Raw genomic sequence first — 19,937 nt, 5'->3', positions numbered from 1 at the left:
TCCAGTGGTGGGTTAAACTTTTTTTAAGTTAACAAAGTTTTATAACAGTGACATGTTTAACCGATTTTTTTTATTTAAGTATAATTAAAATAACCGTTGTTTAATTTTAGTTAAATCAAATAAATCTTCATACCATAGTTCAAAATAATCATCATATAACTTGATAGATTGACGTGAAATGTTTATAAAAATTGATTTTATGACGTAAAAAAGTTTTCTTTTATGTCAAGCACATAACTTGTGGGATATGATTTGCTTTTAGTTGATTTATTAAACAATCAGTTAATATACCGTTGGCCAATAAAACTATTATTTGGCCAAAACCAAGTTTATTAATTAAAGTACATTAAATTAGGGACTTGTGTTCCTTGTCAACTCTTTGTATGATTTTATTTTCCAAGTGTATAATATTTCATCCAGACTTTTAAGTTACTTTAAAAATTAAAATAGTGATGAATTGGAATATATTCATACCTCTTCAAAACTTCTAATAGATATCATAGTTATACCGTTTCCTTTAGGGTAAAAGGAGCCATCCTGCACCCCGGTACCTAGATGGGCGGGGTGGTGTGCCTCCTCTTTCCCGACCAAAAATCCAACCTCCATCCTGATCTCCCTTCCTGTTGCTCCATTTTCGTCTTTGTTCGGCATGCTATCCGGAAACTAATCTCCGTGACGACTTCATTTTCTCGTAACACAGAAGGCGGGGCGATGTTCCTGCTCATACCAATCAGTATCGGCTTCTATGTTCATGCCCACTCCCGCCACCCTTATAACTGAATCCTACGAATTCTCACGGCGTCCCTTACTGCATTCGCGGGTTTAGAATACAAGGAAAAAAAATGATAAGATTGGATAGGGGAAGAAAGGAAAAGAAATTATATACTTAAAAGGAATTCTCGAGTTAAAATAAAGAAAAGAAAATGTTAATTACATTCTTAAGTTAGATCGGAATGAAAAGTTAGGGAAAAATTTGTAACTTTACAATTATGTTCTCATAACAACATGGAAAAAAGAATTAATATAGGATAAATTAGTAATATTGTAATGAGTTATATACTTTCCTTCACAATCATGCCATATTTAGCCGGAAAGTTTTGAAGAAAAAAGGTCTAAGTTTTCTTTCCATTCTATTTCTTTTCTTATAATAAAAAAAACTCAAGAATGAAAAATGAAAAATTTTCCTATCTTTTCTTTTCTAATCGTTTAAATAAAAAAACTCAAGAATGCATTGTTACGCAACACGAGAGTTGAATCACACTATTTAGTTATGAATATCATTGATTATAAACGTGTGTTCAAGTGTCGTTAAAAAAACCATGGAATTTAAGATGTTGGAAAATGGTAAGAAGAAAAAAGAGATTGAAGCCACCTAAGATTCTAACAAGTTTACAAAAATTATAATGAATTACTTTTTGGGCCATTTTATTCCAACAGTTTTAGATTTGGACTTTACAAACGCCCATAATCAAACTATAGCAGGCCTATTCAAAGTAAAACATGATGCACATATGGTCGTGGCCCATTTCTAAGTCTGAGTTATGTAGTCCTTTTAAAATTACTAATTTGGTGCTTGCGCAATGCAGCGGGAAACAATACGTAAAGGTCGTTAGCAAGCCAAGCCTAGCTTGAGCTCAACTCAAACTTCAATCCAAGCTCAACCTCAAGTCCGTCTTGATTATTTTGATATTTATATAGTTTAAGTTCTTTTAATCTATATTTATAAAACACATGGAAGAAAATTTTTTAAAGTTGAGTAATATTTAGATAATAATAAGGTTCAAAGTTGTAAGTATTCCTTAAACTTTGAATTGTAATAAGTTTGTTTATGTTTTTTATAAAAAAGATAAAGGGCTAGATATGTAATTAAATGAAACATGAAATTGTAAATTTTATCCTTTAGAAATGTGTACATTCATGCATAATTTCATGCGGTAATGACTTGTACATTTTAAACCGTTTATTTGTTTTGATAAAAATTTATACTAAAATGTCAACAAAAATAAGCACGTTTAAATAGGTATGTTCGAAAAAATTTTAATCTTATTTTTGTAAGGCATACATGAAGAAAACCAAAAAAAATTAAAGTTGAGTAAAAAGTGGGTAATCATGAGGGATTAAAGTTGTAACTATTTTCTTAATTAACAAAATTTAAGTAAAGTTAAGGTACAATACTTGTAACTATTTTGATAAAAAGCAAATTAACATGAGTTTTAGTTTTATGGGTGTAAAAGACAAATGTATCCTTACTTAGAGATGTACATAACGCTTTGGGTGTTGTAAATTCTTTAAAAGTTAGTGTCTTAATTTGCTATTATTTGATGTATTATATATAATAAAGATAAAAATAAAGATAATTACACCTATCTCGAACATATATTAGTGTTATTGCGACTTTGATGGGATGATTCAATAAATTAACTAATCGTGAAAGTTTTATACTAATTATATAATATTGATGCGTGTACTTTAATATATGTTAAATGTCGTGCATTCAGTTAACAAAGTCATATCTTTTTTCATAAAAATATAATGTGTTTTATATAAAATTTCTTTTAAGTGGTAAATGTTGTTACAAAAAGCAAGTACTAAAATAATTGATCATTAGTTAACATGTTCTGATTCTTTTAAGTAGTGAATTTTAAAAAAATTAACACAATATTATTCTAGCGAAAGTTCTCAACTATAAAGATGAATACCATCCTAGGTGTCGTTAACAGGATGAAACGTAAATGTCTCCTTGACCCTTTGTTCGATTTGGGACGAGATGGAAGAGTCATCGGAGCATATTGTTGTGACTTGTAGCTTTGCCCAAACAACTTGGTAGGTGATATCACAATGGTGGTGTAAATCTTTGACCTTTTATGCATTTGGTTTTCGTGATATATTGGATATGCACAAGTTTACAAGATTCCCAAAGAGGAAGCCTAAAATATTCCTTGTTATTTGTCTCGTTACAATTAAGGAACGATGTGGTTTTCGTTGGGAAACTAGCGAGCCATTGTTGTATGGTGGATCGCATAAAAGTGTCGGGATACTTATGGGTTCGGAATCAATAAAATAAGGAGGCAATAACATAGAGAAATGGATGACATTCAGTGTGTAAGTGGTCGTGTTTGTTTTTGTGGTGGCTTACATTGGTACGTAATTTGATTGTATTATGTTTCGGATGTAACTATCAACCGGTGATATTTTACTATACAGTTTGGTGGTTAATGAAAATTCGTTAAAAAATAAAAAATAAAAATTCCTTCTCAAATTCTAGAGTGGTAAGGTTTGGTAATAATAGTACATTGTAATTGTAATATTTGACTCATTTAATTGGATAGGTCTTTTATGTGAATAAATATCGTGATACCCTAAATCATGACTGAAATAAGTCAATAAGTTAAAGATCACGTGACAAAGTAAATAAGAGCAGGAAAGGTGGTAGGGGTACCCCTTGAACATGCACTGTGGCTGGTCAAAGTATTGACCATTTGACTATTTGACTTCAAAGCACTTTGATGCCAACAATCTTACAACATACGATTGTCTTTGGATACACTCATATAGCTTTTATATTTTTATACACTTTTCCCCAAGATCTATATATTTAGTTAAGGTCTTATTAAATATAGCTATATATAACTCGACCAAAAGAAAAGGAGTGTTGATATCTAGTCCGATGGAGCAACCTTAAAGTCTTAAACCGATTCTTATATAATTTAAACAAATTTAAAAATGCCATAGAGCCCAGTTGCTTAGTAACATACCGGCGTGTATTCTATAAAAAAAAATAAAAAAAAAATGTAATAGCGTAAGTTGTTTTAGGGGGTGTTTTGGATTGCTTATTCTGAGCAACTTATGACTTATTAACTTTTGGAAAAGTTAAAGGGTATTGTAATTTATTGTGAGGAGAGAAGTTAATAAGTTAAAAAGTTGTAACTTATTAACTTATGGGAAAAGATATTAGGATGTGAAATAAGGAAATCCCAAACACCCCCTTAATCTAAATCTACCTATGTAACATTATATTTCTAGGATTTTTTTACCATGCAAAGGGAACTTATTACATTTTATAAAAGTAAAATGTAACATAATCCGATTTTTGTCGTGAAATCATGCTCCAATGCCTTAATACAAGTATACGACGTTGTTAACGAATACGTGTACTTCCTTGCATAAGTTTACATTCTAATATTGTTGCTACACCTAAATCGAATCAAAGGATTTACAAGGATTGAATAGAGTTCTTCGAATGGCTGAGAAACTGCTAAGAACAAGAACAACGCTAGTTGCACCATATGGTTACCAGTCTTGTTTATATTTAACATAGTTATTGAACTTTAAAGGCGACAAACACTTTTTGTTGCTAGTTTGATTGTAGTTACTCATAACATACACACATACATGTATGATTAACATATCACTATTTTGCACTCAACTTTAGGATCTCGAGATAAACTGATCGCATGTTTACCCTCAACGCGTGTATCATCGAAACACATTTTTTACATTTCATCGTCCTACCAAATCTTGTGTACCTCTAGCATGCGCTTTTTGGAACTTAGTAATAGAAAACTAAAGAATAAAGATCTCTTGAGATGGCCTAAGCCAAGATCCCCGGAAACATCATAGTATTATGGTACGCTTCATACCTAAAACTTTTAGAGGATCCACATCTTGATTTTAACAACTTATTAGTAGTTCAAGAGGTTTGACTAGACCTTGAATAATATATATATATATATATATATATATATATATATATATATTGCAATGTAAGTATAAAACTTTTGTCACTTTTTTGGAAGGCAACAAGATGTATATGATATATTAAATTAATACCATAGACCATAATTCTAGTAAGGTCCAAAACAAAATCGCACCTAAGTCATAAGGGACTGCGTTTTCTTTGGAATAATTGAATTATATGATTGATAAAACTTCATGTAATTAGAATTTAGACATGTAATGTTGATCAAGATTTCTCACAAACTTATTCATTTTGTTAACACAATGTTGTTTTTATTTTGTAGGATTGGATAAACGTAGGTTTAGTTATCAACGTGTTACACAAATAAACATGAATCGTTCGTTTTTTAATAATAAAAGATGACATAATAGTTAGTTTTGTGTTCATTGCATTGTTGAGTAAGTTCTCTGTCTTTTTATACCTAAAATGGTAATTAGGTCACCTTTGGTCTTCGTAAGCTCCCTGATGCACACAGTTTTCGAATGCACGCATGATGATATTGGTGTTATAACGAGAACACGAGGAATGTTTACGTTGTTCACTGTTTGATGGGTCTTTTCAAATTTAAGGATGAATGGTCCCTAAACTATTACAGTGTTCACTGGTGATATAACGATGGTAGAAATTTGAAATGTGATTCCAAATGTGCGCAGAAGGAGGTGTCACCATTGGCAGAGAATGAATCAAGCCACAAACCAATGTTGGAATTGTAAAGGTTTATATAACTTTCATAATAAGTTAAAGTTTACACATCTATTTTCAAATATGCTGAAAAATCACTACATTTTCTCTTTACTTACTCAGAACACCGTATACCAATGCATACGTTATAAGAACCCCACTCACACTATTTGGTAGATAGCATGTGAATGCTCTAAATCCTAAATCATGTCCTCAAGCTTAAAAAGTTAGATAAAATTAATAAGAATAATAATTAGTTTTGATAAAATGAGTGTTCTAACAATATGTTTATCCACGCTTCAATACAAACTTTATTTAAGTTGTTCTTTATTTTTTTTCACACATCGGTTACCATAGTTAGCAAACCGGACTTATTTAGTTGTTTTAACTAAGTTATTTTATAATAAAAAAATTTATTTATAGTATTCTTAAAATATTAAACTATACATGTTACACAAACAATACCTTGAAGCGTAGGGTTGGCAAATGGGTTGAGTCGGTTCAAACCGGTCACAAGTCAAAACAGGTTATAGTCAGAATGAGTCAATTAAAATAGGGTTTTTTGGTTTGGGTCAGAATGGGTTTCGAGGGTTTTTTTTTATGAACAACGACAACAAATGCAATATATATATATATTGATTTATACTTTGAGTAATGATCTATTGAATTTTTTTTTTTTGAATTTTTTTAGAGGTTTACAGTTAAGATCTAAAACCCCTAAAAAATTTTTAAAAATAATAGAAAAAAATCATAACTTAAAGTTATTATAAATCAAAAACAAAAAAAAATGTAAGAAAAAAAAGGTTAATTAGATTTTAATAATCTCTATCGAATGTTATTGGCAGATAATAATCTATATTCATTTTATCACAGTGACGGTCCCAAATTTAAAAAAACTGACCCTCAATGTCCCCGTTAAAAAAAACTTAACGGCATTATAATATTTTCCCCAAATTTCAAGTTAATGTTTTAAGATTTTTTATTGGAAGAAGGATACGGATCTGTTGATGTAAAATTTAGTTTGAAACTCGTTTAATCAAACATTAAAGAAATCTGTTTTTTTAAGAAGAAAAAGATGCTGCTAGTGCTTTAAAACCGGAGAACCTTCCTCCCATTAAATAATAATAATAATAATCCATTTAAGAAGATTAGATATCTATACTATATATAATACATCAAACAAGGGCAAATTAAGACACTCATTTTTAAGTAATTTACAACACTTAAAGCATGATGTACATGTGTTAGTAAGGATAAATACAATTCATTCAACTTACAAGTTTGGTCCCTCATCTTTAACCATATTATGTTTTTAATTTAACTTGTAAACTAACTTCTCACCCATGATTTTTAAACGACTATAGCCTCTTCATAAGTTAATATTTTTATAAACAAATTGCACCATAAAAACGAGCATTTTATTCTCTTTAATTTGGATAAGATATTGTTGTAATTTTTTTCATTTTAAATAAATTAATATATTACGTAGGAGTGTTCAGTGTCGGTTTTGATGGTTTTAAGTTAAACTTGCGAGTCCAACCGTTAATGCTGATTTTTTGTCGTCCAAAACCAAACTCAACAATTGAAAATTGATACCGAATCATTACTAACAGCATGGTTCCAGTTTGGTTTCACAATTTAAACTTTAATAATAAACACACATAAACATGTAATGTGATAATCAAAGCCGTGTTTTCCACAGCATCGCGCGGACACCTATCTAATATTAATATCATATATTACTCAACCTCTAGTGTGACCGTGTGTAAATTTCCAGATATGATTACAAAACAACAGATATTTCCGGTCAACTACGAGGCCGAAGTCTCGCAACGCCTCATTGAAACCATAGCCTCCAACTCAACCGATCTCACAACCGCATTTGACGTCATTAACGACGATCCTTACGTCGACGTTAACTTCGTCGGTACTGTTTCCGTCAAGCTCCGTACGCCGGAGGTTATCTGCGTTGATGAGTCGGAGAATGTGGTGCGGTTTGAGTACCACGAGTTTATGTCTGACGTCACTGCTTTGTTCGTTGCTGTGCACACCGGAAATGTGAAGCTCGTCAGGAAGTTGCTGGTATTGAATTTGAATGTGAGTAGTTGATTATTATTATTATTATTATTATTATTATTATTATTATTATTATTATTATTATTATGCTTTGTTTGTTGCTGTACATACCGGAAATGTGAAGCTCGTGAGGAAGTTACTGGTATAGAATTTGAATTTGATTTGTTGACTATTATTATTATTATTATTATTATTATTATTATTATTATTATTATTATTATTATTTAGTTTAGTTCCGGTAATTACGGTTGTTATCAGATCGCCAGAGTTTGAATTTTGAACGGAGTTGTAAACTCTGCATTAAATGCTGTTAAATAAATAATTAAGTTAATTACACTTTTGAATTTTGATCAGAGATATAATGTTATTATATCGTACTAGTTCTATCAGTATAACGTACAATTACTTAGTTGTTAGCTGTTATTAGCCTCAACTAAATTAATCAATCGGTTCGGTTTATTCGGGTAATTTTTCGGTTTTCGGTTCGGTTAATTCCGGTTAATATGTGAAATGGATGCATAAATAAAAAGAATGTGTAAATACATGAAATGGAGGTATAAATGCTGGAAATATACGAAAATATGAGTAGTTCAGTTCGGTTAATTTCAGTTTTCGGTTGAGTATATAATGTAAAATTAATTCCACCGTTCGGTTATTAGCCTCAACCAAATTAAACAATCGGTTCGGTTTATTTGGTTAGTTTTTCGGTTTTCGGTTTGGTTTGTTAAAAACATGAAATGGTGGTATAAAACATGAAATTCATGAAATGGAGGTATAAAAGCTAGAAATATATGAAATGTGAACATTTCAGTTCAGTTAATTTTGGTTCGGTTCGGTTATTGCTCACTCCTAAATGTGAACAATTGTGGCCAGTAAGTCGATTTAGGGCTGGAAATTATGCTTATTATGCATCAACTGTTTCTATGACTTGTGAAGAACAATGCCTGCTGTAGGTTTATGGTTTCATTGATGTTTTGAGTTGATATATGCTTATATTTTGATAACATTAATCCTGTATTAGTTCAAAGTTTGATATTAAATATTATTAATGCAACAGTTGACTTATTGCTTAATAGTACACATTTAAACTAGTAAGGAGTTGTAGTTTAATAAGCAATACAGGACCGATAACTTGATGAGAATGTGTTCACAACATTCAATTTACTACATGGAAATCCTTGTGATTTGTAACTGTTGATCTGCTTTATAAAGAATGATTAAAAAGAATTTTATATACTAAGTTTCAGTTTGCTTTTTGTTTGTCCATTTTGCAAAATGACACTTTTTTGTTGCTATTTTGGTAATAATAGAGCCGAGGAGCCGATGTGAATCAGAAGCTTTTTAGAGGATATTCAATGACAGCGGCTGTGAGAGAGGGCCACCTTGAGATCTTTGAGATCTTACTCAAAGCCGGTGCCTCTCAACCGTGTTGTGAGGAAGCTCTACTAGAAGCCAGCTGTCACGGGCGCGGTGGCAGTTTTATCGAGTCGCTAATGGCTTCTGATCTTATAAGGCCCCATATTGCTGTGCATGCTCTTGTCATTGCATGTTGCAGAGGATTTATCGATGTGGTTGATGTTCTCTTAAAGGTACGTAAACATCAATATGTCGGTCGGTTGGTTATTAACAAACATTAACATGATATGATTGTGATTTGTAATGACAGTGTGGTGTGGATATAAATGCATCTGCTAGAGTGCTGCTTTGCTCATCTAAGCCTTCACTACATACAAATACTAACTGCACGCCGCTCGTTGCAGCCGTTGTTAGTAGACAAGTTGCGGTTGTTAATCTGCTGTTGCAGGTAACACTTCTCAATCTAGTTGGGGGGGCTAAAGTCTAATCACTAATCAATTACATCTTATTAAAAAGTGCTAAATAATTTCATATAAAACCATTAACTTATATTTGGATTATTGAGAAAACCAAGTCCAAGTTTACCCCACTGTTAGATACAACTCCTTTTGACACTATCTTTTCAAGATTCTTGGGCCATTTAGTATCTTTGTTACAAGTTACAACAACTATTAAACAGCTGGAGTTTTGTAGCCATTGATGATGTTTGTTTATATTATATGGTACTTGCATCATCATGGTTTTGCAAATATCACAAAAAATTCAGAAACTGCATTTGTCAAGTAATGGATAATAATAATAATAATACATCTTATCCATTACCACTGTAGATCTTATTCTATTTCACTACTATAGAACATGTCACCCATGTCCCTACTAAATCTGTCAGTGTTCTTCCTAAATATTATTTACAAAGTAAGCAAATACGGAATGTACAAAATATTTCCAGCTGGCATTGACTGCAATAATTGGATATTGAGATATTATTTAGGGCCCTATATTATTTATTAGACTTGGGACATTTTTGACCAATCTTCCTATGAATATATCTGATTCAGGTTATATTCAGATGAAGTTAAATGGCCAAATGGGTATGGGTAAATGGGCTGACACAATACCGACACTTGTATGTAAATAGGCCTAACCTGTTTATGACGCACATAACCCGTGTAAGTAATTGTGTTAAACGGGTTAAGTGGTTGGTGTCGGAGTGTGTGAAGACCGGTATATAAAAGACTAAAAACAACATAGTTTCAAGACCAGTGTATTAAAACCACAAAGTTTTACATATATATAATTTAGTATATTTTCTAATTTTTAACTCTAGTCGCATTTGCTTGCCATAAAGTCTTTCAAAGTTATTTTAAATTCGTTTAAATAGCCGTGTTAAACGTGTTTTTGTGTTATTGAACTTACATTTAATCATGTTCTTGAACTTGTAAAATTTGATCATGCTAAATGTGTCTTGTAACTCTTACTAAACATGTCGTGTCCGCCTTCAATGAACTTGTTAAATTTCTCATAACTAACTTCATCATCGTCTGTTTGACAAAACACGACACGTTTCCCTGGCTTCAAGCCTTCAAACATAAACACATTTTAAACGGGCTGAAATCACTCAAAACTGCATTTTATGCATAAAACCAAACTAGACTATTATTGAAATTGCATCATTTTGTTAAATCATATATTGCATACCATCAATTTATGAGAAAATATATATATAGTATATTAATCTTTAAAAAAATTATTTTACAATAGTCCAACTTGACCCCTACAAATATATTCAGTCCATTTAGCCAGTCAACCGACAATATACTTTTGTCTTTTTCTGCCACATGCATGTTTTATTAATTTTATTTATTTATTTATTTATTTATTTTCAGATGGGTGTAAATGTCAACATCAAGGTCCAACTAGGAGCATGGTCCTGGGATCCAACATCAGGTGACGAAATACGGGTCGGAACCGGACTATCCGACCCGTATCCAATCACCTGGTGTGCAGTGGAGTACTTTGAAGCTACTGGTTCCATATTACAAATGTTACTGCAACACTTGTCCATAGACACGTGTCACAACAGTAGAACTCTCTTACATCACGCAGTACTTTGCAACAACATAGGAGCGGTTAAAACCTTAATAAAATGTGGGTCCCACATAGAATACCCGATCAAAACCACCCGTAAAGACGAAACCCAACCCGTACACTTGGCTGCACGTCTTGGGTTTAATAATATCATTCAAGTGTTAATAGACTCTGGGTGTGATATTAATTCTAAAACCAAACACAATGGTAACACCTCTCTAATGATATGTGCTAAATATAAACAGGAAGAGTGTTTACAAGTGTTGACTAAAGCTGGTGCGGACCTCGGTTTGACTAACTTGACCGGGCAGTCCGCTCGGTCTATAGCCGAGTCAAACCGATGGTCGTTCGGCTTTCAAAAAGCCGTGTTGGATGTTACTAGATCGGGTACAGTACCCGTGTCTAGTAACTTATCAGTGTTTTCGCCTTTGATGTATGTCGCTCATTCGGGCGATGTACACGCTTTAAAAGCTTTGGTTTCCCGAGACGATGTTGATTTCGATGAGCAAGACGAAAAGGGGTTTTCCGCGGTTATGGTGACTGCAATGAAAGGGTATATAGAAAGCTTTAGGGTTTTAATCTACGCGGGGTGTGACGTTAAGCTAATGAATAAAATGGGTGAGACCGCGATTTCTTTATCGAAAATAAACGAGAATTCGGATATGTTTGAGAAAGTAATGATTGAGTTTACTTTAGAAAAGGGTAGCGAAAACGCTAGAGGGTTTTACCCTCTGCATTATGCTGCACGTCATGGTGACGTGCATGCGGTCAAACTGTTGACCAGTAGAGGGTATGATGTAAACGTCCCCGATGGGGACGGATACACGCCTCTAATGTTAGCATCAAGGGAAAACAATAGTGAAATGTGTGAAGTGTTGATCTCGTGTGGATCGGTTTGTGGTTACAAGAACTCGAAAGGGGAAACCGCACTCTCGCTTGCGAGAAAACACACTGAGAACACCGCAGAGTGTGTGATATTAAACGAGCTTGCCAGGGCGCTAGTTCTTCGTGGTGAGAGCGTGTTGAAATATACGAAGGGAGGAAGAGGCGGGTTGCATAGGAAGGATTTGAGAATGACTAGTGAAGGTGTTTTAAGATGGGGAGAGTCGAGTAGTCGAAATGTGGTTTGTCGAGAAGCGGAGGTGGGACCCAGTGTTGGTTTTGTGAGGTGTCGGAGGAAGAAGAGTGGTGCTGACATGGCAGGGGTGTTTCGGGTGGTGACGGTGAAGAACAAAGAGGTGCATTTTGTTTGTGATGGCGGGTTAGAAATTGCCAAGTTGTGGGTTAGGGGGATAAAGCTTGTGACAAGAGAAGCCATGAGTATGAAAAAATGATTAGAGATTTGGCATTTGTTTCTCTAAAGCTTTTGTATGTATAGATATGGATATGGGATTATAAAAGTATGAAATACTTCATCTTGAAGTATTCTGTTATATCAAATAAAAACAGCTTTCCTACAACCATTTATACCGTTATTAAACGTACAATATACGCAATGCGATGACTACTTCATACAATGACTTGAACGTTACAGACGTGTTGTAAGTTTGTCTTTTAAGTTTAGTTACTTCAGTTTTCGTCTGCTGTCATGACTTTTAACTCCCATATGAGTAAAACAAGATTCTTGCTCACAAATAACGTTAAAAAAATGATTTCTGCGCGTTATAAATAACTTTGACTACGAGTAATTAATAAGCAAATAACTTTATAAAACCAATAGGTAAGTCGAGGCCCGTTTCAAACTTTCAATGCAGAAGGCAAGTAAAACAGGTGCGGGCCGTTCATCGTCGATAATGCAGTAAAGAACAGCCCACGGGTGCGAATCGAAGCTTGTTCTGGCATCTCTTGATCTTTTATTTTGACATTGTAGGAACGGATCCGGTGTTGGAAATTGTCAGGATCAACTCAGTGGTAATCTTAAGGTACAATTCCATCACTTCCGCTGCCATTCTGAATTTGTTTACCATCATTTGTAAATACAGATGGAAATCCGGATTCATAAGCACGCCCCCAAGTTGTCGAACGGTTCCTTATTTTAAACCTTCCAATTCAAAATGGTTTGAATGCGAGGTGGTTTCAGGAGGTGATGTAAGGCCCGTTACCGGTAGCCCTAATTTGGTGTTGGATTTACTAATAAACACAGTTCTAAGTATCAGAGTTAATTAAAACTTTGCGCGGAACATAAAACTTCAACCATAATATCTTACAAAACTGTCAAATCTTGTCTTAACAAACATTCAAATTTATTTAAACATGAAACATAGTCTTTAAAACATCACAACATCTCTTCGAGATGCCAGTATCTTCGATTCCATGCCATGTGTCTTCAATCATGCTAGCTGCCTCAACCTATTTGCCTGCGTGCATACTAAAAGTCAGCTACGCTGAGTGAGTTCTAGTTAATCACACAACTTACTTTACATACACATACACGTGCCCGTAGGTACGCATTACATACTTAACCTGTCCATCAATCTTTCATACACATACATATCTAACCTTACGTTATAAAGAGCATTCGCCCTACATACCTCGGATATTATTAGGGTCCGGTGCCCTCCATCCTCGGATATTATTAGGGTCCGGTGCCCTTCATCCTCGGATATTATTAGGGTCCGGTACCCTTTCTTCCATAAATTTTTAACATACTTTTCTATATACATAATTGTAAGTTTCATACATACATCATTCATTCTTTATCTTACAACATACATATAACATTAACCATTTCCTGGCAATACATGAAATTCCGAAGATCGTTCATGTACTAGCAAGAAACCATTCATACGTTTCACATAACACATATATGGCATACACTTATCACTTAGGATAAGTGTATTAACTAATCACATCGAGCATGCACACAGCCCCGAAAACATAACAAGGAATGGGGCTAGAAACTCACCTGAATGCGGTTACGTTCACCGTTTATGGTAATTCCTTTCTTGAGCTGTGCACGACTAACTGTATAACAATTACACGTATCAATTAAATATCACTACTTATATCGTCTTTCTAGTGTTAATATAACCCACAACGAACAGGGGTCCGGGGGGCAGTGCCCCTGGCAGCAGGGTTCTAGGGGCGGCAGCCCCTAGCAAGGTCCAAGGGGCAGAGCCCCTGGCTGGGGTCGAGCTGCCACGTCAGCTTGAAAAAAATTTATTTCCATTAACCGTTGTAACACATTTTCCATTACAATTTGAATCATTATTTAATTCGCTAACTCAAAAGTTCAAGGGTCTAATTGTAATTAATTCATTCTTTTCTAAGTCCAGGGACTGTTCTGTCATTCTTTCAAAGTTCTGATTCGTTATTAAGTCCTTAGCGAATGAGAGTTCATAACGAATTAACTATTATAACGAATCTGGCTTTGTAACGAATTAGGCCTCATAACGAACTGGTCCTTATGACGAATTGGACCTTATAGCGAACTGGACTCCTTAACGAATCAGTTCCATAGCGAACCAGTCCATATAACGAATTAGTCCATCTAATTCGTTATCTCCCTTAACGAACTGGTCACAACGAATCAAGGGTAATTCGTTACCCTTTTTCCCTAACGAATCAGAGACGAACTAGAGCTAGTTCGTTGTGCTCCACTAACGAATCACCTTCCAATTCGTTAAGTTCCCATAGCGAACTAGGGTTAGGTCAGAGTGTCAGGGAATGTAGAGAACATTCCCTGACATATTATTATCCTCGTACACTTTTCCGGCGTCGTCATTGCCGGAAAGCCGCCGGAAAACCGCGGATTCGCCGGAAAAAACGAGTTTTAACTCGTTTTTTCACCATTTTTCGTCCCGTTCGATCCAGATCTGAGCTAGGGTGACCCCTAAGCTCATCATAGGTTCGGTTTATACCCGATTCCACCCGGATCTCGTGACTTAAACGGTTTAACGGTGTCGGTGTCGGATTGTTGTTTCGTGGCTATATCTAACGGGTTTAAGCTAAAACATCAACATACTATCATTACCTCAGGTCGGTGCTCGGATTCTTTCTTGGTTTCGGCTAGAGAGAAATGAGAGAGCTAGAGAGAAGTTTAAGTGTGTGTTTTGGTAGTGTAAGGAATATGTGAGAATGAGGATTAAATGGTGATTAATGGTTTATATATTTATGGATCATGGGCTTAAGCCCATGGTCTTTCCTTCTTTCTTTCCTAACGCAAGTCCATAACCCATATCCGTTTACCCAACTAGCCCGACTCATAATAACTTGTATTTTCATTTATTAACCAAAACTAGAAAACGGGATGTTACAGGTGAGGTCACATATTATTATCAGTTTACATGCAGTAGTTGAGTATGGTGTGATATTGTTACAGGAGATTGCAAACTAAGAATAATTTTCAGGCCGTGAGTACCTGTTTGGCAACAAGCTACTTGAACCATTTGTGATGCCACATACAGCGTACACAAGTACTTCAATTGCGTCAAACATAAATCATGTATCAGCTTTCGCCTGCAGCTGGCGAGTTTATTTGAATCATTAGTTTCAAATGTATGTCATTCCTTAAAATGGTTGTATTTTGATGATGTGTCAAACAAGTAAAAATATTAGTTAAACAGGAAACTGGTTAGCAAATATCATCTTTATGCAGAAAGCAAAAGTTCATAGTTCCAAAACAACAAACAAAAATCCAGTACATAACAATAACCTTAAACATCGTACCAACAACCGAAGATTCAACACGAAAACTAAAAAAACAGACCAAGATTCTAGTCACTTGAATACCCATCATCATCATTTTCATGTTGTGCTACCACATTCTCAATAAACCTCCTCCGAACTCCTTCTAGAACCGCTTCTCGAGAAGCTTCACCTTCACTTTGCCCATCATTAAGCACAGGATCTGACTGACACAGAACCATAGCAACACCTACACATACACAATAAATTTAGCAATTTAAAGACAATAAAATAATAACATTATTTATAGTTATTAAAAGCGCTTGTAAAAGCCAAGCAAAAGAAACGCAATAAATGTGCTTGTAGTTCCTAGGTGAGCGCTTCGGCGCCTACGATAAGAACATGAGAAGATAAAAGCCAAGCAAAAGAAACGCAAGAGGTCAAAGGAATTACATTGAACATTTTGTTATTCAAGTTATAGCATAATTACATTTGAACCTTGACTATCTTGGAAAAACTTTGGTACTAAATAAATGATATTAAATGTTATATAGCTTTTGTTTACTGTATTTGAACTTGTAAAAGTCGGATTCCAAGGCCTAGGAATCGGCGATTCCAAGGTCCTCGGTCATCAACCTTGCCGTCGGCCACCATTACTCGCCAAGGTCCAACTCGGTTCGGGATTACTCGGCCTCCAAGGTCAACTCGGCCACCAATTTTTATTTTTTAATTTTAATAAAAAATTAAAAATAACAACAAAACATGAATTTTTTGAATTATGTTTTTTTTTTCATATGAATTATGCTTGTCTTAACATATATATAATATCCAATAATCATTTTATGTTATATTTATCATGTCCGAGTACAAGCCGAGTACTCCAGGAGTACTCCCTACAAGGGGGTCGGCAGCCTAGGGACCGCCTAGCGAGTTTTACAACATTGAATTGTTTTGAAGAATAGTAGTATTATTTTTCATATACATAATATACTTTTTAATTTTTTTAATTAAGTGCGCTCTTTTTTTCTCAGGCCCTCACTTTTTTGGCGCCTTGCACCTAGGCCCCATGCAAGGCCTACACACCTTGAGTGCGCCTAGCGCATTTGATAACTGTGAATAACATATCAAATTGTCAAAAAGAAAATGTACCTTCAGGAGTGCATCTTCTACCAAAAGTATATAAACCAACGTAATTTGCCTTCACAGCACCATTATTATAAACCAATACTGTTGGGAGATTACGATCCGGGTAATTAGGAATGCAGTCGGTTGATATTATTTTAACAAACTTTGTTCCGGGGTACATTGTTGCCAGTTCTTCCATACATTGCAACAGGACACCGCATTCAGGGTACCTATTTAAATATTAATTAACTACTAATAACAAACAAAATAAAATCAATATAACTAAAAGTTTAAAACACGAGTTAAATAAGGATACCCGTCTTTGTATAAGATAACAACCACCCACACATCTGACGGGGCTTGTGACACTTCACGCACAAAATCTGACCCGGAAACGGGTTTGATTGACCCGAACTTTGGGACTTTGACCCTATTCTTCATCTCTGCTAACCTCTTTCTCCTTTAAGAAGAAAATAAATATAAGAACAAATAATTTAAAGCCATAATTATATAATTTTTAAGCTTGAAATTTGGTAATGAACACTGTATAATTTTTAAGCACCTGTATTTAGGCTTGTAAACGGTTTTACTTAACCAAACAAACAATCAACCATGAACAATAAACGAACAAGGTTTTCTTGTTTGTTCATTAAGAAAATAAGTGTGTTCATGTTCGCCTGTTACTTAATGGCACAATTGTCAATAGCGAATAGCGGTAAATAGCGACGGGTCACCTATATGCTGCGTAGCGAATAGCGGTAAATAGTGACCTCTATTTCATATTTACCAATAAAGGAGTAGAAAATTTTTAAGCAAATAAATAGGGTTTATATTCACAAAATAAGCTTTTACGATGGAACTTGTGGAAGGTGCAGCTGTTTGGTTGATAAACAAGCCTAAAAACAAGCCCAAAAAATAGGTTTCTACATTTTGTTTATATTAAAAAATGAAATAAAAATTAAAAAAAAAACCCTAAATACCGCTATAATCACGCCAAATGACCGATATTTAATATATAGCGGCCTACAGCCGCATCGCTACGTAGCGCACTATAGTGCCCGCTATCATCGCTACTGACAACTATGCTTAATAGTATAAACGAGCAGTCATAAACAACACAAACGAAAATACCTAACTAAACATAGATGTACAAACATAAGCGAGTGAACACTTATTAAAAGTAAACATGGACATCAATCTGTTGGGGAGGGAAAAAACAAAAAAACAAGACTAAATTGTAGCAAGTCCACAAAATTCAGGGGCAGGGCAACATTCATAATATCGGGTTCAGGCGAACCCATTGTTTTTTAACACTGAACCCAATAACAAAGTTGGGTAGAATAAATCAAAAGTTTGTGCTGGCCTAGTAGCTTATCTATTGCTTGTTAAACTGCCATGACCCGTGTTCGAAACTTTTCTGGTGAATTTCTTCCCCCCCCCCTCAACATGCCTTAAAAACCCACAAACCTTTAATCATATCTCACAAACATCCCGCCTCTCACCTCTCAAGTACTTTTTTCATCGCATTTTGTGATTCTATAATCTTCCTTCACCTTATTTCGTTTATGTTTTTTATTAGACCGTGTGTAGTGGATGGAGCCCCTATGGGGGCGTTTTGCGCCATGTGGCGCCACGTCACCATAGGGGCGTTTTCAAAAAAAAGGGTGTAGTGGATGGAGCCCTAACCAGTCATTACCTTATTATTATTTTATTATTATTAATTATAAAAAAAAACAAATAAAAACCCACCAATCACATTCCCCCATCTTCCCCCCATCCAGTGCTTCCCACACAACGCCCATCACCAAACTTCAACCCAAAGCGCCCCGGGGGGCGATGTTCCCGGGCGCTTTGGGGCTTTTTGGGTGGGCAAAACGCCCACTACACCCGGTCTTACAATGTTTTGAAATTCTATATTCAGTGATGCGACTTTTTAGATATCACAGTTTTAATAGATTATATGCATATTGCAGAAACAACAGATGTCAACTCTGGCCTTATCCCGAAACTTAACAGGTTGCATACATCCCTACATGTTTGTTTGTTTAACTAGATGGACAAAAAGTTTTGTTCACATTCATTCGCTTATTAAATAAACAAACGTTCACGAACATAAACGAACGACACATGTGTTTGTGTTCATGATCGTTCATTTAACTAAATGGACTAGGGGTGTGCAAGAAACCGAAAAAACCAAAAAAAAAACAAACCAAAAAAACCGAACCGAAACAAAAACCGACGGTTAGGTTTTATTATTTGTAAAAAAGGAACTAACGGTTCGGTTTTGGTTTTGCTATATAATAAAAACCGAATTCCTAAATATTTGTTATTTTATATTTTATATTAAGTAATTTATAAGAATTTAATAAACATGTAACTTAAATATTGTTGGTAAAATGTTTAATAGTCTATTATTTTACAACTAACATAATTATTTATACCTAAATTATTTATTTTTTTAAAACTTTCTTTTGACCTAAAATTTTCAAGATCAAATTAAAAAAAAAAAAGAAAAAACCGAAACCAAACCGAAACCAAAACGGAAAAAAAAAAAAGAAACCGAACGGTTTCAAATACTAAAACCGAAGTTTCGGCTTTCGGTTCGGTTTTAACCAAAAACCGCACCGAACTGCACCACGCACACCCCTAAAATGGACAAAAAGCTCTGCTCATGTTTGTTCATTTATTAAATAAACGAACAGTTCAGTTCACTAAACATTCAGTTCGTTAAGAATCGTACCTGTATTCTTCGAGAAACCAATTGTCATCAAGATCATCTTCAAGATCTTCAAGCTGTTCTTCGGTCTTGCTGTCAATCCAATTCGTGTCTTTTGGTTTGGAATCTTCATCTTCAGCAGGAGTAAACGGGTCGGGCTTGAACACAGGCGGCTTCGGTGGCAAATTTCCAAGCTTTCTTTGAATATCATCCCATTGAGTTGTTGATCCTTCAACATCTTTGTACACAAAGTGATAGTCCGCCATTATTGTGTACTATTGATCTTTTATTTACTATCAAAAGAGAAAATATGTAAATAAGATATATACATTTTATTCATATTTTTATTCATGATATAAACCATTAAAATGCTTTCATTAATAATTTTACTACCTGCTTGCAGTGTGCACATATAATGTATGAGTGTGTAGGCCCTCGTTGGGCAAAAGTGAATTTGCACTAATTTTGACGTAACTTAACTTAGGGGTGTGCATGGTTCGGTTCGGTTAATTTCGGTTAACAACCAATATT

The 19,937-nt window shown here is 34.5% G+C and overlaps 2 protein-coding genes across 3 annotated transcripts; one reads left to right on the top strand and one right to left on the bottom strand.

The window, feature by feature from the left end:
- The first annotated feature begins 7,184 nt into the window (after positions 1 to 7,184).
- On the top strand, positions 7,185 to 12,416 carry LOC143556035 (uncharacterized). 2 transcript variants are annotated; one of them, XM_077045471.1, is made up of 4 exons: positions 7,185 to 7,501; positions 8,806 to 9,084; positions 9,162 to 9,299; positions 10,738 to 12,416. In XM_077045471.1, exons 1-4 carry the CDS (start codon positions 7,199 to 7,201, stop codon positions 12,271 to 12,273), a joined length of 2,256 nt encoding a protein of 751 aa, XP_076901586.1. In that variant the 5' UTR covers positions 7,185 to 7,198; the 3' UTR covers positions 12,274 to 12,416. The 2 variants fall into 2 exon arrangements, with proteins under 2 accessions (XP_076901586.1, XP_076901587.1); XM_077045472.1 differs by lacking the exon at positions 7,185 to 7,501 and adding an exon at positions 7,605 to 7,637.
- A 3,117-nt stretch (positions 12,417 to 15,533) lies between these two features.
- LOC143556026 (uncharacterized) lies at positions 15,534 to 19,716 on the bottom strand. Its single transcript, XM_077045462.1, has 4 exons — positions 19,431 to 19,716; positions 17,007 to 17,150; positions 16,715 to 16,920; positions 15,534 to 15,815 (listed from the first exon to the last, which is right to left on the bottom strand). The coding sequence occupies exons 1-4, from the start codon at positions 19,670 to 19,672 to the stop codon at positions 15,655 to 15,657; spliced, it is 753 nt and encodes a 250-aa protein (XP_076901577.1). The 5' UTR covers positions 19,673 to 19,716; the 3' UTR covers positions 15,534 to 15,654.
- Positions 19,717 to 19,937: the final 221 nt, after the last annotated feature.

This window comes from Bidens hawaiensis, unplaced genomic scaffold, assembly GCF_021521415.1.
Source record: "Bidens hawaiensis isolate Kalapana, Puna unplaced genomic scaffold, B.hawaiensis_p1.1 tig00018425_1, whole genome shotgun sequence".
Classification (NCBI taxonomy): domain Eukaryota; kingdom Viridiplantae; phylum Streptophyta; class Magnoliopsida; order Asterales; family Asteraceae; genus Bidens; species Bidens hawaiensis.
The sequence above is the reverse complement of the archived record's forward strand: the minus strand, read 5'-3'. Positions and strand labels throughout refer to the sequence as shown.

What these genes read in the sequence shown, in the direction of transcription:
- LOC143556035 (XM_077045471.1), top strand. Translation starts at nt 7,199, where the DNA reads ATGATTACAAAACAACAGATATTTCCGGTCAACTACGAGGCCGAAGTC. An exon ending in TGGTTGATGTTCTCTTAAAG is followed by an intron (nt 9,085 to 9,161) that starts GTACGTAAACAT and finishes TTGTAATGACAG; the next exon opens with TGTGGTGTGGATATAAATGC. An exon ending in TTGTTAATCTGCTGTTGCAG is followed by an intron (nt 9,300 to 10,737) that starts GTAACACTTCTC and finishes ATTTATTTTCAG; the next exon opens with ATGGGTGTAAATGTCAACAT.
- LOC143556026 (XM_077045462.1), bottom strand. Translation starts at nt 19,672, where the DNA reads ATGGCGGACTATCACTTTGTGTACAAAGATGTTGAAGGATCAACAACT. An exon ending in TGGTTTCTCGAAGAATACAG is followed by an intron (nt 17,151 to 19,430) that starts GTACGATTCTTA and finishes TTCTTCTTAAAG; the next exon opens with GAGAAAGAGGTTAGCAGAGA. An exon ending in TAGAAGATGCACTCCTGAAG is followed by an intron (nt 15,816 to 16,714) that starts GTACATTTTCTT and finishes GTGTATGTGTAG; the next exon opens with GTGTTGCTATGGTTCTGTGT.